Below are 26,409 nucleotides of genomic sequence, written 5' to 3' on the forward strand. Positions count from 1 at the left end.
GCCTCTCCCACTCTCACTCTCTCGCTCTCAAAATAAAACATTAAAAAAAAGTTGTCTGTTATGCTGTGCTTTATCATATTCTAATTTCTGTCCTCCCCACTTAGCTGTAAGATTGATATATGTTAAATATTATTTATATTATTATTGAGGATGACATTGTAATTATTACTTCTCAGTGTCTCAAATACACCTCCAATAAGTTCATGGTTGAAAGTGCCTTACTCTTTGCTTACCTAGAGGCTTGCATAGTATATGATACTCTGTTATTGCTGGAATTGAGCCACAGGCAGGATCAAGAAGCTGACTATTGTTTCTGCCATGGCCTAAGGTGAATGGTGTTAGTTGCACTGTTCTCGGGAGTCATGAACTTGCCCTTACTCTTGGACAAGGCACCATAACTGGCTTTTTAGGTCATTATATTACTGATTCTGATTCTTCCCTTTTCCACCCACCCCCGAATTAATCGTGTTTCACAAGAGAAAACGAATACTATTATTACTAGTACTACTACTACTGCTACACCCACATACCCACACCCGCCCCCTTGTGAGTAATCACAGGCTCATGGGTATCGAAGAACAGGCTGCAGAGAGGCAAACCCGACCAGAGAGAAGGACCCTGCAATGCAGACCTTTCTTACATCTTTAGCTCTAAATGTCTCCAGCTCTGGATACAGCAGCATCCTCGAGAAAACAGACATAAGCACAGATGTTTGCAAAAGCTGAGAGACAACTGGAGAATCCAGTTTGAGTTGAAACGTAGGCTTTCTTCAATCTCCATGTTTTGCTGTATTCGGGGCTCCAGTCCTCAACCCGCACATTTCCTACCACGCCCCAGGGTGCCTCCGGGGCCGCCAGACCTTCTCGGGAGAGCGTGGGATTTGACTGAATGGGCTTGGCACCGCCTCTTTTAAGCACCGCGTGGCGCGCACGCGCACTGCCGCTGGGCAGGGAGATCCCGGGTTCTGGACCCTGAGTGCCGGGGTTCGTTTCCGCTGCCTCCGGTTTTCCGAGAGCGGGCGCTGCTTTCGCGCTTCCGCTAGACCCCCGCGGCCCCAGGCGGGGACGGGGGTTTCGGAGCTGCGGTGCCGGAGCGAGCGTCTCTTCTTCCTCCCACTCGGGCGGAGGCTTTGTCGCTGCGGGCCGGGCCCCAGGACGCTCCCAATGGCCGGGCAGCGGGTGGAGGTGGATGGCGGGATCATGGAAGGGGTGAGTACGGGGCCCGAGGCAAGGCCGGTGGCGCTGCAACCCAGGCTGGGAAGGAGAGCGTTCTTGTCTGATGTTCTCGCTCTCCTCTCCCACCCGCACCCTTGGCAGGGCGGCCAGATCCTGAGGGTGTCTACAGCCCTGAGCTGTCTTTTGGGCCTCCCCTTGCGGGTGCAGAAGATCCGAGCCGGCCGCAGTACGCCAGGCCTCAGGTAAATCGGGGGCGCTGGGGGGCGGAGCCGCGGAACTGGGAGATGCGGGTGGGCGGGCGCAGGGCTAGGGGACTGGCGGTGTGGCTGGAGGGGCGGAGGGGCTGAAGGGGGGGAGGGGCTGGGGGGCGGGCTGCAGTCCTTGGGGTCTGGGGTTTGATCGGACTTTGGCGCTGGGGCGTCGGGAGCCCGGGTGGTGATGCTTGGAAGATTCTCGTCCTAAGGTTGAGGAATGTGTGGCCGGGCCTCAGGGTCCCGGGGGGAGCATGCTCAGGCCTGGATGGTTAGCCATAACCAGGGCTGTGCAATCTGGAAAGCCTTAAGGGGCAAGTTGAGAAAATAGGCCATGTTTTCTCCATATGGCTAGAGTTCTTTCGCTTCCTGATGCGTTATCTTTTAAAATGTTTTCCCGCGTCATCGGGCATTCCGAGTACCTGGAGAACTTGCAGCAGCCGGCAAGATGGATCAGGGCAGAACAGCCTGCGTGGCCAGAGAAAATCCCACTTTTTAACCTGTGTATTCTCTACTGCTGCGTATTTTAGAATCATAGCTCAGGAAAGGGCCCTGAGATGTTATTCTAGCTTTCCTTAAGACCTCTAAGAAGCTATGAATACAGCCAGAATTATTAGTTGTGGACAGGGAAAAACCTTAACATTTGACCTTGTTTCTTCCGTCTGGGAAGCTAGGCGTGCCACTAGCTAAATTTCAGGTATGTGCTCCTGTTAGAAGGGGACCCAGGTTGATGCCAAACTGATTCCTTTGGGCATTGTAATAATAGATCAGCAATCTCTTAGAGTGTTATTTTATCCACATTTCATTTTGAAATTATTAAAAGGCAATTATTGATATATGTGCACATTCATTCCCTTAGTCACAGCAGTCGTTTGCAGCAGTGAATTTATTAGTTTGCTAGAGCTGCCATGACAAAATACCAGACTGGGTGGCCTAAACAACAGAAATTTATTTTTCTCATGGTTCTGGAGCCTGCAGGTCCAAGATCAAGGTGGTGGCAGGGGTGGTTTCCTGGTTTCCGGGAAGATTCTTTTCAGGTTTCTCTCCTTGGCTTGGAGATGGCCTCTCTCTTGCTGCCTCTTCACGTGGGCATCCTATGGGCATGTGTACCTCTGCTGTCTTTGTATGTGGTAATCTCCTCTTTTTATAAACATACCACAGAGAATAGATTAGGGCTTACCCTAACTCTTTTTAATTTTTTTAAGATTTTATTTTTAAGTAATCCCTATACCCATCATGGGGCTCAAATTTACAACCCTGAGATCAAGAGTCACATACTGTACTATCTGAACCAGCCAGGAGCCCCCAGATTGTCTCTCTTTAACATAATCATCTCTTTAAAGGCCCTGACTCCAACTACACTCACATTCTGAGGCAGTAGGGGTTAGGGCTTCAACAGAAGAATTTTGGAAGAACATAATTCAGCCTGTAACAGGTACTATAGATTATTGAATGACATGCAAGTGAGATTGGCGGCATTTAGTTTTATCAGTATTCCTCTTTGCACACTTCTCATTCGCAACAATGTATCAGCATATGTGTTTTAGCTAAAATAAGTGGTCTGGAAGGACCCCTAAAAGATGCCTACTAGCAGGCAGTCTAGCTAGGTACATAAAAACCCAGCTCTGACACTGAAGATAATGGCACTTGTTGTGGTTAGACCTTGCTCTTTTCTTGCCATTGCAGTTTTATAAATGGGTCATAAGATGTGGGGATATAGGCAGTCTGAATGCACACGTTTTGATGCAGTATTATGACCTGAAGGCCTCAACATTTATCTGGACTGGAAATGATTCGAGATTTGTGTGATGGGCAACTGGAGGGGGCAGAAATCGGCTCAACAGAAATAATGTTTACACCGGAGAAGATTAAAGGTGGAGTCCACACAGCAGATACCAAGACAGCAGGGTATGTGTCACTTATATTCCATTTAAATATGGGCTTTGGAGCTAGACCTGGATTCACATGCAGGTACTACCGCTTACTAGACAAGTTGCTTAACCTTTGAGCTTTTGTTTACCCACGTTTAAAAAATATTTTTTTAATGTTTATTTTTGAGACAGAGAAAGCACGAGCAGGGGAGGGGCAGAGAGAGAGGGAGACACAGAATCCGAAGCAAGCTCCAGGCTCTGAGCTGTTCAGCACAGAGCCTGATGTGGGGCTTGAACTCACTAACCGCGAGATCATGACCTGAACCGAAGTTGGACGCTTAACCAACTGAGCCCCCCAGGTGTCCGTTTTCCCCACATTTTAAATGGAGAAAACAGTAACCTTCCAGGGTTACACTTTATGTAGTTTTGGATAGCTGTTATTATATCTAGAATTTTCTTATGTGCATAGTATAGCATATTTGTTTCTTTTTATTATTTAGAAACTGAATATCTGAAAACGACTAAGTTTTTATGCATTGTAGTAATAGTAGTTTTTGCATTGTATGTAGCATATTTAGTTCTTGGCTTACAGCTAATTATGAGTCATATTCTACTTTTAGTCTAAGTATTTTTGTTGTCTTTTTTTTTAATGTTTATTTATTTTTGAGGCAGAGGGAGACAGAGCGTGAGTGGGGGAGGGGTATAGAGAGAGGAGACACAGAATCTGAAACTGGCTCCAGCCTGAGCTGTCAGCACAGAGCCCAATGCAGGGCTCCAACCCAAGAACCGTGAGATGATGACCTGAGCCGAAGACGGACGCTTAACCAACTGAGCCACCCAGGCACCCCTTGTTGTCTTTTAATAGATAACTTATGCTACCTTGTTTAGAAATTTGTAGGTTTGATCTTGGGTTTTTTCCCCCTTTGCAAAAGTAGATATTTAACAATTAAATTGAGCCTTTATCCTTTTCCAGGAACTCTTCCTTTTATCGACAAAACATAGAGAGCACTTTTTGTGTTTTCTGAGTTATTTGTCTGATTGCTGTTGTAAACCATATCTTTTTACCAAAATCCTATCCATTCACTAGGAAATTGGATAAAATAGGAACTAGTAATGGAAACCTGATGCCAGTTTGTTTCAGAAACTGTTTTAATAGATTTTGATTATTTTAGTTTATGAAAATATTTAGTGATAATTGATACTTGAGTAATGCTGTGAATAGACCTCTGTGAAAAGGGACCTGCTGCCAGGCCCAAGGCAAGGTTTGCCAAATGAGAACTTTCTAAGGGGATTAAGGAATTTTGAGGTATCTTTCTTTATAGTCTGCATATTATTTTGGGTATTATCCTGTACAAAAAAGGGAAAGGGGATTGTATTTAACCAACTATCTAAAAATGAACTAAAACAGAATTGTAAAATTTTGAAGCTGCAAGAGGGAAAATAGAAACCATGTATTTCCAATCCTTCCTCCACTTAGTGAATGAGAGAATGGTATTAAGTGATTTACGCAAGGTGATGGAGTCAGAGACACAACTAGCATTAGAATGTAGGCCTTTTGACTTCTAATCTAATAGACTGTAAGAGAGATGAGTTTAAAGTTGTGAATCCAGTTCAGTTTAGGAGACTAAAACCAGCTTTTTCCTGGCAAGAAAACTTATCTTACTTCTTCACTTTCTAACATTTTTACCCTTAACTGTGATTACAGTACCATATGTTTTCTCTACTGTCTACCTTTGTTTTTGCAATCTCCTATTCCTAAAATTAAGATTTTCTGTACTATTCTTAGAATCTGATTTTATCAGGGGAGTAGGGAGAACATTTAAATGTTGGGTTCCTCAGAGGGAATAAACACTGAGAAGTTTAGTAGTTTTAACCTTACAGTTTATTGTAAACTAAACATTTTCTAGTTTTTTCACTTGCTCCTAGGCTTAACTCCTTGAGAACAGGGATTATATTGTATACATTTTCTCTTATGATATCTACCACATTATGCAGTCAGTAAATCTTTACTAAATTAGTGAAATGCATTGTCACTTATAGAAACTGTTTATTTCAGGGGCGCCTGGGTGGCGCAGTCGGTTAAGCGTCCGACTTCAGCCAGGTCACGATCTCGCGGTCCGTGAGTTCGAGCCCCGCGTCAGGCTCTGGGCTGATGGCTCGAGCCTGGAGCCTGTTTCCGATTCTGTGTCTCCCTCTCTCTCTCTGCTCCTCCCCCGTTCATGCTCTGTCTCTCTCTGTCCCAAAAATAAATAAACGTTAAAAAATAAATAAATAAATAAATAAATAAATAAATAAATAAATAAATAGAAACTGTTTATTTCAGTACATATGCATTGTTACTATAAGAAAGTTAAGTCTTTTTGTATTAGAGCCTATGTCTAATCTATGCTTCATCTGTGTCTATCTATGCTATATATGAATGTGACAGCTCATTTAGAAAATCTGACCAAGTGTTTCATTTTATAAAATATATTCTATAATTATGTCTCATGACTTCTCACATTATTTTATTAGAATGAGCAAACAGAGGTGAGTTACAGCAAAGATTATTTCCTTTAAACTTATTTCCATGTAAAATATTCAGCTGTCAGTCTTTGTGAAATGTTATCCTATCATATCATAAACTCCATGATGGTAGGATCTGTATCTTAACTTGATATTTGGAACAATGCCTTGTGCATGGTAGAGATTCAAATAAAATTATTTAAGTATTTCTAGACCTTGACTTTGTGTGTGTGACTGTCACTGTATGAATGTTATTACAATTTAATTGACCCTATTTCCTCTGGTGTGTTTTTAGACTTTGCATTAAATGCATTTTCATAAATTGTACTTTCAAGAATCCTTTTATGAAAATGTTATAAAAATTGGGGCACCTGGGTGGCTCAGTCGGTTGAGCGTCTGACTTTGGCTCAGGTCATGATCTCACAGCTTGTGAGTCGAGCTCTGCATCAGGCTCTGTGCTGACAGCTTAGAGCCTGGAGCCTGCTTCGAATTCTGTGTCTCCTTCTCTCTCTGCTTCTCCCCCGCTCATGCTCTGTCTCTCTCTCCTTCAAAAAAATAAATAAATAAAAACATTTAAAAAAATTTTAAAAATGTTATAAAAATGGTGTCATTAAAAAAAAATCTTTTTTTACTTTGTAAATTAAAGAAAGATCATACAACTAATGTTTGATTCAAACCCAGATTTGCTGATCATTCAAGGCCAGTTCCTTCTCCTATAAAATACTGTCTTTCTTTAAGATTCAGGATTTTATCATTCAGTTCCTGGGGTGGTGGTGTTTTTTTTTTTAAAAGTAAGTTCTACACCCAGCGTGGGGCTCAAACTCATAACCCCAAGATCAAGAGTTGTTGCATGCTGTACTGACTGAGCCAGCCAGGTGCACCGCCCCCCTCTTTTTTTAATGGGGTATTTTTTAACTTTAGACTTGGGTATACACCTGCCTTCCCAGTTGTCTGTGCCTCAGCGAATGGTGCTGTGTAGTAATACCATGATCTTAAGACTTTGAAAATAAAATTCACTGAAGCCTGTTTTGTGTTCTCCTTAGGAGTGTGTGCCTCTTGATGCAGGTCTCAATGCCCTGTGTTCTCTTTGCTGCTTCTCCATCAGAACTTCGTTTAAAAGGTGGAACTAATGCTGAAATGGCACCACAGATTGATTACACAGCCATGGTAAGGGCTTGTGTTGTTATTGATGAACTAAAGATGATCTCATGTATTCTTCTGAATTTCCATTCTCTATTGAAATATATCCTGAGTGGTTTCTGTGTATGCCTGTTTATTTCTTTATGGTGTGTAGTTCTGTTGTGGGAGAAGGTAAGAGATTGTGTTTACTTTAGATTTTGTGTTGTATCTTGGAACACAGCTCATAGTGAATTCTTTTAAAACCTCAAGTGTAATTGTTGTGTGAATTACATTACTTATTATATAAATCAGTCATTTTATAAATACAGGAATTATGTTTTGGAAGAAAAACTTTAAAACAAAAATTAAACATGCGTTTGACAAGAATTGAGGAGGATGCGGAGAAGTTGGAACCCTCGCGCAGTATTAGTGGGAATGCAAAATGGTGCAGACATTATGGAAGACAGTGTGGAGGTTCCTCAAAAAATTAAAAACAAAACTACCATATAATCCAGATATCCCACCTTTGAGTGCGATTATCTTCAGGATCTTGAAGAGATATTAGCATTTCCGTGTTCATTGCAGCACTATTCATAATAGCTAAGATGAGAAAACAGCCTAAATGTCTGTTGATGGATGAATAGATAAAGAAAATGTGGCTTATACATACAGTGGAATACTATTCAGCCTTAAAAAAGACATTCTAGAATATGTGACAACATGAATGAACCTTGAGGACATTATGCTAAGTGAAATAACCAGTCACATGAAGACAAATACTGGCATGATTCCACTTGTATAAGGTATCTAAAGTAATCAAATTCATAAAATCAAAGAGTAGAATAGGGTAGAGGGAAGAGAGCAATGGGGAGTTACTAATCAACAGGCATAAAATTTCAGTTAAGCGAGATGAATAAGCTCTAGAGAGCTGTACAACATGTACCTATAGTCAACAATAGGATATACTGCATTTAAAAATTTGTTAAGAGGTAGATCCATGTTAATTAGATAAACTGTAAAAAATTAAATACCATATTTTGACTATAAATTTTCAAAATGATGACACTCAGTGTTGGCATACTTAGTAGGAGAGAGAAGTGGTATCATCTTTCTTTTCCTCCAGGTTTATCGAGGTGTAATTATTTATAGTAAAATACACCTTTTTAGTGTAAAGTTCTGTGATTTTTGACATATGGTTGTGAACCAGCCACCGCAATCAAGATACAGAATTACCGTAAGAAATTACCTCAGACCCCTTTGTAATCAGTCCCTATGCCCCAATTCTTGGCAACTACTCATCTATCTTCTGTCTTGGTTTTGTCTTTTTTTCAGAACACCGTATGTAGGAGTAATACTGTATGTAGCCTTTTGAGCCTGTTTTTTTTCCCCCCACTTACCATAATTTGTTTGAGATTCATCAATGTCACTTGTTTTAGCAATAAAAGAGAAGTAGTATTCTATTATACAGATGTCCCAGTTTCTTCATCCATTCATCTGTTGAAGGACATTTGGGGTGTTTCCAGTTTCTGGCAGTATGAATAAAGTCTGTATAAACTTTTACGTACAGGTTTTTTTGGTGAATATAAGTTTTCATTTCTTTTGGGTAATTACCAAGGAGAGGTGTTGCTGGTAATAGTAAGTATAGATCTAATTTTATGACAGATTGCCAAATTGTTTTGGCTTCCAAAGTGGCTGCATTGTTCTGCATTTTCACCAGCACTGTATAAGAGTTTCAACTATTCTGCATCTTCACAGAACTTGATATTTAATTTAATTTTTTTGCCATTTTAATAGATGGTATAATCTTTTAGAATTCAATTTAATAGGGTGTATAATGAAAGTTAATCTCTCTTCACCTAATAATTCCACTTCAAGGAAATGACCCTAATTAAATGTTACAGAATGCAGCCAAAGATAAATGTTAAAGGTATTTGAGCAGAGCATTATATACTATAATCATCATTATATAATATATATAATTATGCAAGTGAACACTTGGGAAATGGCTCAGTAAATTATGCTAGAATTCCATACAGTTATTCAAATACTGCTTAGGAAGAATTTTATGATGTCAGGAAAAGGCTTTTGTTTATAATGTTAAATGGAAAAAATGAGGATAAAACCTTGAATATGCAGTGAAATTTCAAAGTATAAAAAAATTGAGAAAGCAGAATGGAATGCTGTTTATCAATATCCCCTAATTTCTTATGTATTATATTGCAAAGGATTAGTTAGGAAATACTGTCCTGTGGAGTAAAATAACCACTGGGATCAAGGATCGTGAGTTCTGGTATTTTTTTCATTAGATAGACTTGCACAACCCTGATTAATTAAATGTTAAAATTTTAATTTTAATTTACATGTCAGTTATTTTATTTGAGAAATAGAACTACCCTACACATTTTTATATCAGTGTTTATCTGTAATACCTTCTTGTCAGCTCAGTGCAGAGCACTTTTGTTTAATAATACTGTTTAATACTTGCTGAATCAGTGAATATTTGTGGTTAACATAACAATAAACTGATTTTCCAGGTTTTCAAACCAATTGTGGAAAAATTTGGTTTCCAATTTAATTGTGATATTAAAATGAGGTAAGTTACTTATTTGTTAGCCCTTTGACCCACTATTTGTGCTAAAGATAGTGGGAAGCTTAGACCTTAGAGAATTATTCTGGAACCCACTACTTCTTGTAGAAAATAATTATGTTTTATGGCTTAAAAACAGTAAGCAGCAGGCGCATGGGGACTTGAAAGCAGATATATATGGTATTTGCTTGTTTCTTCGGAGAAATATTTTCAAGGGAATTGCTACACTGAGGGACCTTCATACCTAGTGCTGTTCATGTTCAGCACAGATTGAATACTTTCTATGCGCAGACAACTGGACTAGGCACTGCAGGGTCATAAAAGGGATTCTTCCCACGGTGCAATCAGAATTGTTTCCCTAAGAAGCACATTGGACTTTCAGGTTATTTCCCTTCAAGGCTTCCCTTCTGCCACATGTTATTATAACAAGGCCAGATTTCTTGGTGTGGCATTTAAGTGTGCTGCAGTCCTGTTGCAGCTGACCTTTCTAACTTTATTCCACCTTCTCCATGTGTTCTTTTTTCTTTTTTTGGAAGACAGAGAGAGAGTGAGCATGAGTGGGGGCAGGGGGTAGGGGCAGAAAGAAAGAGAGAAAAAATCTTAAGCAGGCTCCAACGCTCAGGATGAGCCTGACTCATGGCTTGATCCCATGACCCTGGGATTATGACCTGAGCTGAAATCAAGAGTTGGACGGACACTCAACCAGCTAAGCCACCCAGGTGCCCCTGTCCTCCACGTATTCTAACATATGATTGCTTACTATTCTTTAAACTTACTTTGTGCCTTGGGCTTTCATGTCTTTGTTCATGTTTTTCCTTCCCTGCTCTCCTAAAAACTGGAAATCCTATATTTTTTCAAAATTTAACCTGTAATTTCTTGTGTGAATTGTCCATGAGTGTGTCTCAGTTGGAATTCATATTTGCATCCCTCTTGTAGTCTTTTTTACAGCCTGACTTGTGTTCCAGTAAGTTGTATGTAGAGCCATCTCTCTACCAGATGAGGGAGCTCCTTGCAAATAGGAGCAGTTACTCTCATCTGTATGTTCCCATCCTCTTCTATAGAATAAGTGACACTAAATATTTGAGTTAAAATTTTGTTTGTGTTGACTTAATATTCATCGTATTTTATTGAGTACCTCCTACGTATCAGACATTGTTTTAGGCACTGGAATATTGCAGGAAGAAAATAGACAAACTCCTGCCATCAAGGAGTTTATATTCTAAAACAGCACTGTCAAAAAGAATTTCTCTTCATTGATGGGTATGTTCCCTATCTGTTCAGTAAGGTAGCCACTAGCCACATAAGACTGTTGAGCACTTGAAATGTGGCTAGTGCAACTGGGAAGCTGAGTTTTAAATTTAATTTAAATTTAAATAGTCACATGTAGTTTGTGGCTACCATATTGGACAGCACAGATCTAAAACGTTGCTTGGAAATTTCAAACACGAGTTGTATGTTTGGATATAATTCATGTGTTATTTTATTTTAAATGTTGAGCTGTATTTTTGTCATATAATAAGTTTATGTGAGTATTTGTCATACTCTTTGTAGGGGCTACTACCCAAAAGGGGGTGGTGAAGTGATTGTCCGAATGTCACCTGTTAAACAGTTGAACCCAATAAATTTAACGGACCGTGGCTCTGTGACTAAGATATATGGAAGAGCTTTTGTTGCTGGTGTTTTGCCATTTAAAGTAAGTTGTCTAGAAGTGTATGTGGGTCTTGGTAAGTATTATATCATCTAAATTTTGAAATCATTGAAAGTACTTAATATTTTTTTTTTACGATTTCATTTTTAAGTAATTTCTACACCCAGCATGGGGCTAAAACTTAGAACCCTGAGATCAAGAGTCACATGCTCTATGAACTGAACAGGCCAGGCACCCCAAAAGCACTTAATTTTTTTAATGTTTTATTTATTTTTGGAGAGAGAGCGCAAGCGAGCATGTGAGCAGTGGAGGGGCAGAGAGAGAGTGGGGGACAGAGGTTCTGAAGTGGGCTCTTTTCTGACAGCTGATAGCAGCAAGCCCGATGTGGGGCTTGAACTCATGAACCGCGAGATCATGACCTGAGCTGAAGTCACATGCTTGACCGACTAAGCCACCCAGGTGCCTCAGAGCACTTAATTTTTTAATAAATCTTTTAATTAAAACTTTCCCCTGAACTTACGTGTTACACTTGAAGATCAAGCTTTTTCTTAATCCCTGTAAGAGATATTCATTACTGTATGTGTCTTTGAAGGCTTGAAAACAACTGTCAAAATAATCCTTATTTTATTCTCTTTTTCTGTCTTGCCAAAATAGGTGGCAAAAGATATGGCGGCGGCAGCTGTAAGATGCATCAGAAAGGAGATTAGGGATCTGTATGTTAACATCCAGCCTGTTCAGGAACCTAAAGACCAAGCCTTTGGCAATGGAAATGGGATAATGTAAGACAATGTACTTTTTCCTGGATACTGATTGAGAGCGCTGAAGTAATTATCCTGTTTAAATTAAATATTTGTAGTTCTTTTGTTTAAGTTTTACAGTTTTAAAAAGGCACATTTTTAAGGATAGTCCTACCCAAACCAGTAGTGTGATGAATTAAGATGATTATTTTATTCTGGATTTTTTTTCCTGAGGATGGTTTGCCTTTTATTACATTGTAAGAGCCCTTTTGCTGTTAACATTTCTCTTAACATTTAAGAGAACTTAAATGTTTAAGCTAATCAGAAGTTAGCCTTTGAAGCTGATCCTGAGAGAAATATTTCTAGTTGTTTTTCTGTACTTCAAATGTGAAGTCCATGTACATGTAAATATTAGATATGGCAAAGGTCTATTTAGAAAAAATTATAGGGGTGCCTGGGTGGCTCAGTTGGTTAAGTGTCCCAACTTCGGCTCAGGTCATGATCTCATGGTTTGTGGGTTCGAGCCCCGTGTCAGGCTCTGTGCTGACAGCTCAGAGCCTGGATCCTGCTTCAGATTCTGTGTCTCTTCATCTCTCAGCCCCTCCCCTGCTCATGCTCTGTGTCTCTCTGTCTCTCAATAATAAATAAACGTTAAAACAAATTTAAAAGAAAACATTATATTATTTAAATACAAGTTGTTGATTTAATATAAAAATGCTTTTTTTTAAGTTATTTTTTCATGAATTTATTTATTTTGAGGGAGAGAGTATGCACGCATGCACGCGTGCAAGTGGGGAAGGGACAAAGAGAAAGGGAGAGAGAATCCCAAGCAGGCTCTGTGCTGTTAGTGCAGAGCCTGACGCAGGGCTCAATCTCACAAACTGTGAGATCATGACCTGAGCTGAAGTCAAGAGTTGGACACTTAACTGACTGAGCCACCCAGGTGCCCCTAAAGATTTCATTGTTAAGTAATCTTTACACTGAACTTGGAGTTCGAACTCACAACTCTGAGATTAAGAGTTGCATGCTCCACTGACTGTACCCCAAATTTAAGACTGCTTTAATTGAGTTTTTGAAGTATGAGAGTGTCTCTTATGGATAGAAAGTCTCTTTTTTGGAGTTTCTACTAAAGGTTTTAAATGCAGATTTAAACATTCTGCATTTGATACTACTATCTAAAAATGTAAAATGAAACCAAAAATTTCTGTAGAAATACAGTTTTTTTTATTATTGAAGTATAGTTGACACACAAGGTTACATTAGTTTCAGGTATACAACGTAGTGATTTGACAATATGTTATGTTTTGTTCACAACAAGGGTAGCTTCCATCTGTCACCTTATAGTGCCATTACAATACCACTGACTGTATTCCCTTTGCTGTGGCTTTTATCCCTGTGACTTATTCATTCTGCATCTGGAAGCTTGTATCTCTCGCTTCTCTTCACCCATTTTGCCCATCCTCCTATCCCTTCCCCTCTAGCAACCATCCATTTGGTCTCTGTATTTATGGGTCTTTTGTGCTTTTTGTTTGTTTTGTAGATTCCACATGTAAGTGAAATCATGTGGTATTTGTCTTTCTTCATCTGACTTATTTCACTTAGCATAATACCCTCTAGGTCCATCCATGTTGTTGCAAATGGCAAGATCTCATTCCTTTTTATGATTGAGTAATATTCCATTGTGTATACCACATCTTCTTTGCCCATTCATCTATTGATGGACAGTTGAGTTGCTATTGGCTACTGTAATTATTGATAGGTATGTAATTATTGCCATTTTGTTCATTGTTTTTTGGTTGTTTTTGTAGTTCTTCTCCCTTTCTTCTTTTGCTTCTCTTGGGAGTGATGACTTTTGGTAGTGTTCTTCCTCCTTATTTTCTGTGTATCAAAAGTTCTAGTTTTGTGGTTCATATATAACATCCTAAGGATATAGCAGTCTACGTTAAGTTGGTCACTTATATTCAAACACGTAGGAAGACCTTTTCACTTTAGGTAATAATAAAACACTTTATAGTACAGTAAAAATGGTATCATTTAGTGTGAATGATGTAACTTCAAGGAGAGCCATTCCTTACCTGTGAACGGATTAGAATCTAGTGTGACTTTTGTCAGAAGAGCTGAAGGGTACTAATGCCCTGATGAAGATGGAGAGTGCTAATCATCCTGCTCTCTGTGTGAAGAATTTCGCTTTTGCAGTTTACTAAGTAGATCTGATTCTACATATTTAATAACCACTATTCCCCTGGTTGTATTTGTGTGTAATTTTAGAATATTTATTGCATAGATAGTAATCCTTTTTTTTTTTTTTTCCTATTTAGCATTATTGCTGAGACATCTACTGGCTGTTTGTTTGCTGGATCATCGCTTGGTAAACGAGGTATAGATAAATGAAGTGGGTTCACAGTTCCCAGTGCTAGTGTGAAAATTTTTAATTACCTGTCAGGATTAGAACATTATAGCATGATAGATGACAAGTATAAAAGGATATGATTAACTGGTTCTGTTTTAGAGTCAGTTAAATTTTTAGTATTTCTCCTAACTTTATACTTTGAAAAATTTCAAACTGATAAGAAAGTTGAATGACTAATTAGCATCCATACACTGTTCTTCTAGATTTACCAGTAGTCAACTGTTAGCTACAAGTTGTATATGTTTCTGAACTATTTCAGTGTAAGTAGGAGATACCATATCTCTCCCCTGAATACTGCATCATGCATGTCCAAAGAACAATACCTGTCTAATCATGATACCATTTTTATGCCCAAAGAATTTGTCTTTTATATTCAACCTAGTCACTTGCCTCCAAAATACTTTTTAGAGCAATGGGGGATTTTTTTTTTTTTTTTTTTTTTTTTTTTTTTTGGAGCACTCCCAGCGATTGGTCATCATTTCTGGTTAGTTTCTTTTCTACTACAGAAAATATCACCTTTTTTTTCCCCTTTCATGATATTGACGTTTTGAAAAGTCCAGGCCATTTTCTCACAATTTGGACTTGTCTGATTGTCTCATGATTAGATATATTCAGATGAAACATTTTTAGTAGGAATATTGCATAGGTAGCTATGTACATTCCATTGTATCACAACAGGGTTAGTGATAAGGTCAGTTTGTCCTTTATTGGTAAAGGTGACTGTGATCATTTGGTTAAATAGTATCCTCCAGGTATGTCTGCTATAAATTCTTTCTCTTTTTATAAATAGTAAGTCATCTGGGATAATACTTTGATACCATCCGATTATCTTATTCCTATACAACTTTCATCCAGTGGCTTTAGTGTCCATTGATGATATTTCCCTGCATCAGTTACTACATTGGTGATTTCAAAAAACAGTATTTTTGTGAAAGGGAAATGTAGTTAAGATTGAGCATATTTGGAAGAAGAGAGATGTGTATACTTCTGACTTAATATTTGAAGTTACTTTTGCCATCGAGGCAAGGCGACTTCTAGTTGAATTTCTTGATGTTTGTGTGGTAGTTGATTGCTTTATTCCTACTTTGTAGATCTTTAAAAGATGCTTACCCTTGCTGTGCTGTTTTACCACATTATTATTGCTGAATACAAAAAAATTCAGATAATCTTATTCTGCTCGTTTGGTAGATGTAGATACTAGTTGGGTATCAAATCTTAACAACATAATAGAATAAATAAAATTAATGTCTCCAGTTGACCTGGCTTAAATGAATTCTATTTAAAACTGTGCTATTTAAACTATGGTTGGTGGACAAGTAACATATCAGCATCATCTGAGAGTTTGTTAGAAAAACACATTTTGGGACTTATTCCATACCTATCAAATTAGAATCTCTGGAAGTTGAGTCCAAGGATATATTTTAACAAGCTCACTGCATATTTCTGAAGTACAATGAAGTTTGGGAAGTAGTGATCAAAAATACGTATTTAAAGTACACTAATTACTTGTTAGGGACAGTGAAGAATCAGTGTGGATAGTGAGCTACTGCATACAGGATCTATGGGGACTTGAGGAAGCAAAGATAATGCCAAATATAAAGCAGAGACTGGGAGCCCATGTAAGTAATAAGTGCTTGGCAGACATTGGGTGGAATATGAGTTCATTGGGCACCAAGATGTGCCAAGTACTATATGCTAGGGTCATAGATATCTGAGCCACTGTCCTGTTTCCTGGCTTAGTCTGGTAGAGGAGACAGACCATGGTATTCCCAGGGCATCATAGGAACACAGGGGAAGAACAGCTAATACTCCTGTGGGGGCTGGTTGACCCCAAATCTGGCTTCTTGCATTCAACAATCCTCTAGTATGTTCTGTAGATAAGTAGAAATTACCCAGATGAAAAAGTGAGCTAAGGAGGAAGGACAAAGGACAGTGCTGACAAAAACAAGTGTTCTGTGTTTGGGCAACTACAAGTATGTATGATGAGTGTAGGGTCTGGAGCAGGGAACTGGAGATGAAGTTAGAGAGGTTGACAGAGGCCAGATTTTGAAGGACTTTGTTGACAGGTCATATAAAGGAATTTGGGTTTTGTCATGAAGACATAAAGATTAAAAAAAAAATTTTAAGTTTATTTTCACAGAGAGAGAGGGGGAAGGCAAGGGCGGGGCAGAGAGAGAGAGAGAGAATCCCAAGTAGTCTTTGCACTGTCAGCACAGAGCCTGACATGGGGCTTGAACCCACACACCGTGAGATCATGACCTGAGCCAAAACCAAGAATTGGGTGTTTAACTGACTGAGCTACCCAGGCATCCTGAAAGCATTAAAGATTTTAAGGAGGAATGTAATATCAGATCTTTGGAAAGGTAATTCTGATAGCTATGTGGTTGATTACAGGAAAACTTTATTGGAGGCAGGAAGACAAGACTGTTGCAGCTGTTTAGGTCAGAAATGATGAGGGCCTATACAAAGGGATTCAGTGATTGGGGCTAGAGAGGTGAGTACTGATGCAAGAATATTAGGAGAGGGAATAGATATGGCCAGTTGGATATGGGAAGTGAGGAAGGCAATGTGAAGAATGACCTTCTAGATTTCTACCTTGGGTACCTAGAAGCATTTCAACTTGCGACATAGGAGGTAGAGTTAGTTTGCCAGGGTAGATGATAGTTTTAGGTATATCGCACTGAGATTGTAAACCAATCATTACTTTGTTGTTAGCAATACTTAGAATTAACTTTGCTGACCAGCCCTGAAAAAATTGCTCATATTCCAACAACACTTTTCTTACTTTGTCATTTGAGACCACTTTTACTTTGAAGTTGTCTTTGGACAACACAGTTTCAGAATGCACAGTATTTATTTTTAGAATTATAATGGTAGGAGGGAATAGATGATAGAGCAATATACTTGCTCTGATTGGCTTCTGCTGGTGCTCTCCCTTGTTTCCTGTCAGGCACAGATGTCAAATGAGATGGGATTAGCAAATGTAAAAGCAGCTTGGGGTCTTGTCTCTTAGTCTAGATAGTATATATATTAAGGATATCAGAGAGAATGTCAGCTTCCGTTATCCCCTTTCATTTCTTATTTAAATTAACTAGAAAATTATCAGACCCTGAATCCTAACATCTAAGAGTTATTACCAGAAGTAGCATTGGCTGGTTGTCCATGACGTCATCTGTGGTAGAAGCAGTAACCTGTAACTGATGAGTCATGTTTGTCACTATTTCAGCCACTAAAACTATTTTGATCTTAGTTTACTTATCTATTGAGTGAGAGAATTAGCCTGGAGAGTCTCTCAAGTCCTAGCTTATACTGTAGAATTTAGTACCTACTGATCTTCTGGTTCTCCTAATATAGAAGTGTATTTTTATGTTGTCTTAGCAAAGGAAACAGTTCCTGTTACTTAGTACGGGACACACATAGTAGGTACTCAGTATTAACTGTTATTATTAATAGCTTATTTTGAACCAGTCATGGTATTATATGCTTTGTAAGTATTATCTCTAATTTCTTTAACAAGTTTTACAACTTGGGTATTACCATCTCCATTTCCGTTTTCATTTTCATTTCCATTTCCATTTCCATTTCCATTTCCATTTGGAAGAAGCAACCTAGTTTACCCAAGAAGTTGAGATTCACACCACATGTTCCAAGCTACTTCATTCAGTCATGTACTTGACTGATTGATGTTGTAAAGATAGTTAATTTATTATATTATAATAACTGCTGTAATGAGAAACAGTTAAAATTTTGAAAATTCCACTTTTCTGGGAAATCTTACCAAGGTATACATATAATCAAATGAATTTCCAAATATAAAATAGGAACAAAAATTAACCACATGTCCTTGAAAGACATTTTTATTTGTAGCCGGGGCTTCTTTTAGTTTAAAGTAAATACTTTAAAAGCATCATTTGACATTCCACTGCTTCTGACACACTTATTTTGTATTCAGCATTGTATGAAGATTTGGGGCATGTGTGGAGAAGCAGGGAGTGGGATGTGGGGATAAGTATTCTGTATTATTTTCAAAATAAGGTAATGCCTATTTAAATCTTAAAGGAATAAAATTTTACAATAGTTGATATGAGAATTTTTATCAGCTTTTCCTTACATGAAACATAATTCTCTGACTTCTAAAAAATACCCTTTAATTCTAATGGATTGCTTACAGACTAATTATAACATGTATAAATTGCAAATTTCAAATTTTGACAGGCATAGCGTTATAGGATTATAGCTTTTTTTTTAATAAAAAAATGTTTTTAATGTTTTTATTTATTTTTGAGAAAGAGAGAGACAGAGTATGAACAGGGGAGGGGCAGAGAAAGAGTGAGACACATAAAGCAGGCTCCAGGCTCTGAGCTGGCGGCACAAAGCCTAACGTGGGGTTCGAACCCATGAGCTGAAGTCGATTTCAACCGACTGAACTCAACCGACTCAACTGACTGAGCCACCCAGGTGCCCCCATAATTAATACTTTTAAAATAGGGCCAAATACAGCCTGGTTTTTCCTCCACTAGGTTCATTTAAAGATATAAACCATTTGCATGTGCTAAGCTCTCAGAAGATTAAATATATTTAAAAATCTTGGGTGAGTTGGTTGGGTGAGTTCAGAGTAGGCGCCTAAAAAAAGTTATACCAGGGCTAACTGAGTTATATTAATTCAACTCTTTGATTCTTAGTAATTGATGTGCTTTGTTGTGTGTTTTTACATTGTGTATGTTGTAGGTGTAAATGCAGATAAGGTTGGAATTGAAGCTGCTGAAATGCTGTTAGCAAATCTTAGACATGGTGGTGCTGTGGATGAGTATCTGCAAGACCAGGTAACGATGCTTTTAGGATAAAACCTTTGAATCTATTAGATTTGAGTATTGGATAATTAGATTGAATATACATTTTATTTTATTTATTTATTTATTGAGTTTTAAAAATTTGTTTAAGTAATTACTACACCTCATGTGGGGCTTGAACTCTTGACCCTGAGATCAGGCATCTCATGCTCCTCCAGCTGAGCCAGCCAGGTGCCCCAGACTGAATATAAATTTTATCACTTGGGAATGCAAGCTGGTGCAGCCACTCTGCACAGTATGGAGGTTCCTCAAAAAAGTAAAAATAGAACTACTCTACGACCCAGCAATTGCACTACTAGGAATTTATCCACGGGATACGGGTGTGCTGTTTCGAAGGGACACACGCACCCCAATGTTTATAGCAACACTGTCAACAATAGCTGAAGTATTGAAAGAGCCCAAATGTCCATCGATGGATGAATGGAAGAAGAAGATGTAGTGTGTATGTATATATGTATATATATATATATATATATATATACATACATACATACATACAGTGGAGTATTACTCAGCAATCAAAAAGAATGAAATCTTGCCATTTGCAACTACGTGGATGGAACTGGAGTGTATTATGCTAAGTGAAATTGGTCAGTCAGAGAAAGTTAAAAATCATATGACTTCACTCATATGAGGACTTTAAGAGACAAAACAGATGAACATAAGGGAAGGGAAGCAAAAATAATATAAAAACAGGGAGGGGGACAAAAACATAAGAGACTCTTAAATATGGAGAACAAACTGAGGGTTACTTGGAGGGAGGGGGGGGTGGGCTAAATGGGTAAGGGGCACTAAGGAATCTACTCCTGAAATCATTGTTGCAGTATATGCTAACTAATTTGGATGTAAATTTTAAAAAATAAAAAATAAAAAAAAATTTTATCACTGACTTTGAGAGACTGATTGGCATGTCCGTTCAATCAGTTTTTAAATATTTTTCTGGAATTTATATTCCTCGGATTTCAGTTTTCATCTTGACCTGGCCATGGCATTTGGTACAGTTGGTCATTCTTTCCTTCTCTAAATTCTTTGCTCACTTGGTTTCTGAAGCACTGTTTTCTTTTCATCTCCCTGACCACGTATTCTAGTCTTTTGGTAGTTTGTTACTGCTGTTTTCATCTTCTCAACTTCTAAGTTTTAGAGAATCCCTAGGCTCAGGCTCATGCCTCTTTCCTTCATTTGTATTCACTGGCTCAGTTGTTTTGTCCAGTCTCATAGCTTATGTCCCACCTGTGCACAGACAACTCCCAAATTTATATCACCTAGTTCAGGCCTTTCTCCTTAACTCTATCCCTTGTGCCTGTCAGCATCTCCACTTGGATGTGTCATAGACCTCTTAAACTTAACACATTTATTCATATGGAGAAATGCTGGTGAATATTTCCAAGTAAGAAATGTATTCTTTAGGATTTCTTAACTGGTTTCTTTCCTTTGTTGTTGGTTTTTTTTTTTTTTTTTAAGATTTTATTTTTTAAGTAACTACACTCAGTGTGCAGCTCAAGCTTACAACCCCAGATCAAGAGTCTCATGCTTCACCAACTGAGCCATCCAGGTGCCCCTTAACTAGTTTTTGTTTTTATTTTTATGTTTCTTTTTTCTCTTTCTTTCTTTCTTTCTTTCTTTCTTTCTTTCTTTCTTTCTTTCTTTCTTTTTTGAGAGAGAGAGAGAGAGAACAGGGGCAGAGAGAGAAGGGGGAGAGGATCTGAGGCAGACTCTGTGCTGACAGCAGAGAGCCCAATGCAAGGCTCAAACTCATGAACCATGAGATCATGACCTGAGCCGAAGATGGATGCTTAACTGACTGAACCACCTAGGTACCTCTCCTTAACTAGTTTCTTATTTCCCTTATTTCTAGTCTCTCCTTTCTTGCCCAAGTGTACTCTATACTCTAAGGAATTCTGTATTAGTGTATTTGTTTACCCACTAAAATGTAATTTTAGGGGCCGCTCGGTGGCTCAGTCGGTTAAGTGTCCGACTCTTGATTTCAGCAGCAGGGCCTCCTTGGGATTCTGTCTCTCCCTCGCCTCCTCCCCTCCCCCTCACGTGCATGCTCTCTCTCTCTCTCTCTCTCTCTCTATCTCTCTCTCTCTCTCAAATAAATAAACTTAAAAAAAGTTGTAATTTTAGACAATGGAAGAAGCTTGTCATATTATATATTCCACCTTGTAGAGACAGTTGGTCTGATATATTAACTTTTAACTCTCTGTTTTATTCTTAAACACAAATTTTAGAAAGGCTGTATTGACAACTGCTACTGAGCATTTCTGTACCACAACACAGACTGTGGGTGACAGAGGTTTTCTGTCATCTTCTTAGGACTTCTGGAAACCTGAAGAAGTAGAAATGCTTTGAGCTATTTTGATTTCTAGTAGTATTTTCATATGGTAAGCAGTAGAATTTTAACTCCAAATATTAGTAAATGTGTGAAAATTTTCTTCTTTGTTCTTTTTTTAATAGCTGATCATTTTCATGGCATTAGCCTGTGGAGTTTCCAGAATAAAAACAGGACCAGTTACACTCCATACACAAACGGCTATACATTTTGCTGAACAACTAGCAAAGGTGAGTATTCCTTTAGAAAGAGTAATTGATTTTTATCATAGCCAGTTTTGGGTCAGATTGTAATAAACAGGATACTTGCTATTCCTCACCTAGTACTTCTTGTGTGGCAGACACTGAGCTGAGTCAGCAGTTGCCCTGAATCATCTTACTCTGCATAACCGTTTTATTTTTTAAAGTTTATTTATCTTGAGAGAGAGAGAGCACGTGTGCGTGCAAATGGGAGAGGGGCAGAGAGAGAGGGAGACAGAATCCCAAGCAGGCTCTGCACCATCAGCACAGAGCCCGATGAAGGGCTTGAACACACTAACCATGAGATCATAACCCTAGCCTAAATCAAGAGTTGAATGCTCAACCCACTGAGCCACCTAGGCACCCCAGCTCTGCATAACCATGTTAGGTTGCTGTTTATTTTTATTCCCATTTTGCATGTGAGTAAAGTGCGGTAAAGGGATTAAATTAACTGGTCAAGCCCACATAGTTTGTTAGTGGCAGAGCTGGGCTGTGAACAGACCTGGGAAAGCACACGGCAAAGCACATGTGTATTGCTGCCTTATAGAGTAAAAATACTTCCATGAGAACTATGAAATCAAATCATAAGGAATTCATGGTTGGCCAGAAACTTAAATATGTATATGAAATTTTACATGTTTCATTTTCTTTTGATTCTACGGTAGAATAGAATATTTGCTGAAATTTTAACACCAGTCCCCTAAACTTTTATAAGAGTAGATTTATAATTTTTTAGTGAAACAGGGTTTATTAGTATATAAGCTCATATTAATACCTTTTCTGCAGGATTCTTAGTTTAAAAAAAATGACTAAATTTGTACGTTTTATCTGAAACTAATGTAATTTCCTTATAGCAAATTTGGAAAATAAGGGGAAAAAAACCCACCTATAGTCCCTTTTGCCAACAACCACTGTTGACATTTAGGTATTTTCCTCTTAAAAGTGTTTCTCTTTTCATTTTTTTTTTTTTTGCATTTACTGCATATAGCTTCATTTCTTGCCTTTTTCAGTAGTTGCATGTTCCTGTTTTGCTATAGTCTTTATAATGTAATTTCATAAAGTGATCTATAATTTATAATTCAGAATTTTATGAAGGAAGGTGACCTTAAGTAGTTTTAAAAATTATAAAAATAATGCACATTATTAAAAAAAATAGCTATTATAGAAGGGTAGCAAGCACAAAGTTGGGAGTTGCCCTGCTTCTAACCGTTTATTTGTATGATTTTTAATAACATACACCTTTTTTCTTGTTATTAGAAAGCATAGATAGATTTTGATTCAGTTGTAGGAAAAGGATAATAGGAATTGAAGGTAAATTGTATTTCATGTCAAGAGATAGTTAACTGTACTTTTTATTATTCCATTTATGCTGTATTATCATTTTTTCTTTGTAAACTATGATCTCCTTGATGGCAGGGACTACGTTGCATTCATATAGTCCTCACTTTTTTTTTTTTTAATTTTTTTTTTAACGTCTATTTATTTTTGAGACAGAGAGAGACAGAGCATGAATGGGAGAGGGTCAGAGAGAGAGGGAGACACAGAATCCGAAACAGGCTCCAGGCTCTGAGCGGTCAGCACAGAGCCCGACGCGGGGCTTGAACTCACGGACCGCGAGATCATGACCTGAGCTGAAGTCAGACACTTAACCGACTGAGCCACCCAGGCGCCCCTAGTCCTCACTTTTTATAGTACTTTGCATATAGTGGACACTGACATGTTATTTGAAGTGAATACATAGCGGAGAGTGCTGTGAATTGGAATTTATAGCTCTGGTTTCTTGTTCCGCTTTGTGGTATCTTACTGAGTGACTTGGGGCAAGCTGCTTTTTCTTTCTGTGCCTCAGTGCAGATAATTCATCTGTAAAATCAGAGACTGGTGCATAGTCCATTAAGACTCCTTGTAACTTTAAATTTTTGTAGTTTCAGTATATTTATATATAGGCTAGAAATGATTTCCTTGAGTGTTCCTGTGTTTCATATTTACATAATGCTTACAATTTGAAATGTATACATATATATAATTACACAAGTAATTGGCTATGTAGCTCAGAATTCAGTGCTTATTCATTCAACAGTAATTTTCAGTGTCTACTATATACAGTATACTGTCACATAATCCTGAAACTGGAATAATTTGTGAATATTACTATGCAGTAGGCCCCAGAATGATGGTTTTCAAATTGTGTTTCATAGAATCCTAAGGTCTTAGGCGCATTTGAAATCCATTTGCTACAAATTCAACCTACTCAATTGTTTTGATTTTAATTGTTTTATCAGAATGAATGCAGTAGCTTTAAAAAAAAATCATGTTTCCAGAATGCAGTGATAGAAACCATATATTTCAAAGCCAAACTTCAATTAGTTAACAAGTGAAAAATACCATCTTAAGGCCAATAAAGATGAAGGGCATCCCCCCACCTTCCTTCTTTGAACTAGATTTTTTTGAATAGCATTTTTAGGGAATTAAATTGACAAGAAAAATTTGAGGGGATTTAGAAACTTGATCTTGACAAGATCAGAGAAGTATAAATGCTTCAATGCTATGTTTTAGAAAAAATATAGGAAGTAGGTAGTAAAGGGGTGTTATAGTTAACAGTTGGGATTTTGAAAATGGTATTTACCTAGCTGCAAATATCCTGGGGATTTTGATTCAGTGGATACGGAGCAGGGCCTAGGCTATACATTCTGACAGAACTCCACAAGTATATATTACTTTTGAACAAGAGTCATGCTTCTGGAGCAAAATATTTTATATTTAGGTTATTGAATTTCTCATGAGTCATTTGATCTTTGTGCCTCTAGCTTCCTCAATAAAATGAGTTTGATATTAATTACTTGCCTATTTATGTTGGACTTAAGGGCTTTCTATCTCTCTTTATATTACTTATATACTAAATGCTTCTCTGGTTTCAGGCTAAATTCTCTGTGAAGAAATCAGAAGATGAAGACGATGCCTCTAAAGACACTTATATTATTGAGTGCCAAGGAATTGGGATGACAAATCCATATCTATAGGGTATTTGCCTTTTAAATAATACCTCAATGATATATTGCACTAATTCATTTCATAAATATTACACAGCAGTGAATAAGCAGTAACTTATTAAAGGACCTGACTTAAATTTGGAGATGAAGTACAGAGTGTTACAGATTTGCTGAGAATGCTTCATCTAACTAATCTCACTTTGACTATCTCCTGAGATAAAGACAATGAAATACAAGAGTTGATGGATATGTATGATAGCTGATTTCAGTATTAAAGTATGGAAATAGAGTATTTTTTCTACCTGAAGTGTGTTTTTCTTTCTTATATAATAGAGTAAGTCAAGGCTGTAGATTTGGTCTGTAATTTGTGTCTGGTTTTAATTAGGTTACTGAAACCTCATGCATAATGAGACAACTTTTTGCACAAGTATTTGCTGTGTCAACAATAACATTTAATAAGCATTTTCTCATTCTAATTATATGTCTCTTCTTTCTAGTGGGCACTTGGTAAATATTGATTTTGAATCTAGTGAATGTTTTGAAAGCTGAACAATGAGGATTGCAAAATTGAACCCTAGTAAATTTGTCCAAATTCAGCCCAGATATGTTTTTGTTTGGCTTTCAAAACATTCAACAGATTCAAAATCTAATTAAAATATAATTGAGCGCCTTTACAACAGAATGTGCTTTTCATCACTCGCGGTTATCTTATACCTAGTCTGTTTCCTCATTTAGATTACTTCCTGGTCACTGTAGGCAGTTGAAATTGTGACTCAAATTAAACCAGTTTGGTGTACCAGCTAAACATGCTGTCCTGTAAAGTAATGAGGAAGGTTTTTTTTTTTTTAATTTTTTATATTTTTTTAGAGGGTTATTTTTATTTTTTAAAGTTTATTTACTTTGAGAGAGAGAGAGAGAGGCAAGGAGAGAGAGAATCCAAGCAGGCTCTGTTCTGTCAGCATTGAGCTTGACTCAGGGCTCAATCCCACAAACCATGAGATTGTGACCTGAGCCGAAACCAAGAGTCAGATGCTTAACCAGCTGAGCCACACAGGTGCCCTAATATGAGGAAGTCTTTTAAACGTGGTTCTGTCTTAGACTTTATCTGATGATGATTAAAACATAGTTTAAGGTATGGATCCAGGGGATGGTATTATAATACATTCAGAAAGTGCTGAATTAGTCTGTATAGATCAACATAATGAAAAAAAATTACTCCTAGGTACATAATCATGATGATGATAATCAATGATTTTTGTGGCCTTGGATCGTTGGGTTCAGTTTGCTCTAAAGATGTGATAAAAGTATTGCTTACTATTTATGTTTTCATGAAGTAGGTAAATCTCATTTGTATAACATGAGATATGGAATATCTTTCTATTTTATAGTAAAACTACACTTTTAGTATAGTTTTTGGAGGGGTTGTGATAAATTTGGAGGTCTTTAGGGTAATCATATCCTTGCTGCTTCTGGCCGGGTGTGCAACAGTGTGAAGAGGTAGGCTGGAATACAGAAATTGGGAATTTTGTAGAGCGAGATTTAGGGTCAACTCAGTATACACGATGAGTTTATGATTAATCTTGGCTTTGGTATGTCACTGTTGTTGAGTCTCAGCTCAGGTAAAATGAAGGTGGGACAAGTGCAAAGAAATTTTTGCTAAGTCCTAGAAGTGATTTGAATTTCTGTTTATTTTTCCCA

General features: G+C 37.8%; 1 protein-coding gene across 3 annotated transcripts; it reads left to right on the forward strand.

The window, feature by feature from the left end:
- The first annotated feature begins 937 nt into the window (after window positions 1–937).
- On the forward strand, window positions 938–25,003 carry RTCA (RNA 3'-terminal phosphate cyclase). Of its 3 annotated transcripts, XM_023258938.2 has the most exons (11): window positions 938–1,208; window positions 1,317–1,417; window positions 3,191–3,334; window positions 6,846–6,969; window positions 9,456–9,514; window positions 11,060–11,201; window positions 11,811–11,935; window positions 14,212–14,270; window positions 19,032–19,126; window positions 21,611–21,715; window positions 24,640–25,003. In XM_023258938.2, the coding sequence occupies exons 1-11, from the start codon at window positions 1,164–1,166 to the stop codon at window positions 24,739–24,741; spliced, it is 1,101 nt and encodes a 366-aa protein (XP_023114706.1). In that variant the 5' UTR covers window positions 938–1,163; the 3' UTR covers window positions 24,742–25,003. The 3 variants fall into 3 exon arrangements, with proteins under 3 accessions (XP_023114706.1, XP_044892214.1, XP_023114707.1); XM_045036279.1 differs by lacking the exon at window positions 938–1,208 and having other exon boundaries at window positions 3,113–3,334; XM_023258939.2 differs by lacking the exon at window positions 938–1,208 and having other exon boundaries at window positions 3,176–3,334.
- Window positions 25,004–26,409: the final 1,406 nt, after the last annotated feature.

The sequence above is a fragment of the Felis catus genome, chromosome C1, assembly GCF_018350175.1.
Source record: "Felis catus isolate Fca126 chromosome C1, F.catus_Fca126_mat1.0, whole genome shotgun sequence".
NCBI classification, from domain to species: domain Eukaryota; kingdom Metazoa; phylum Chordata; class Mammalia; order Carnivora; family Felidae; genus Felis; species Felis catus.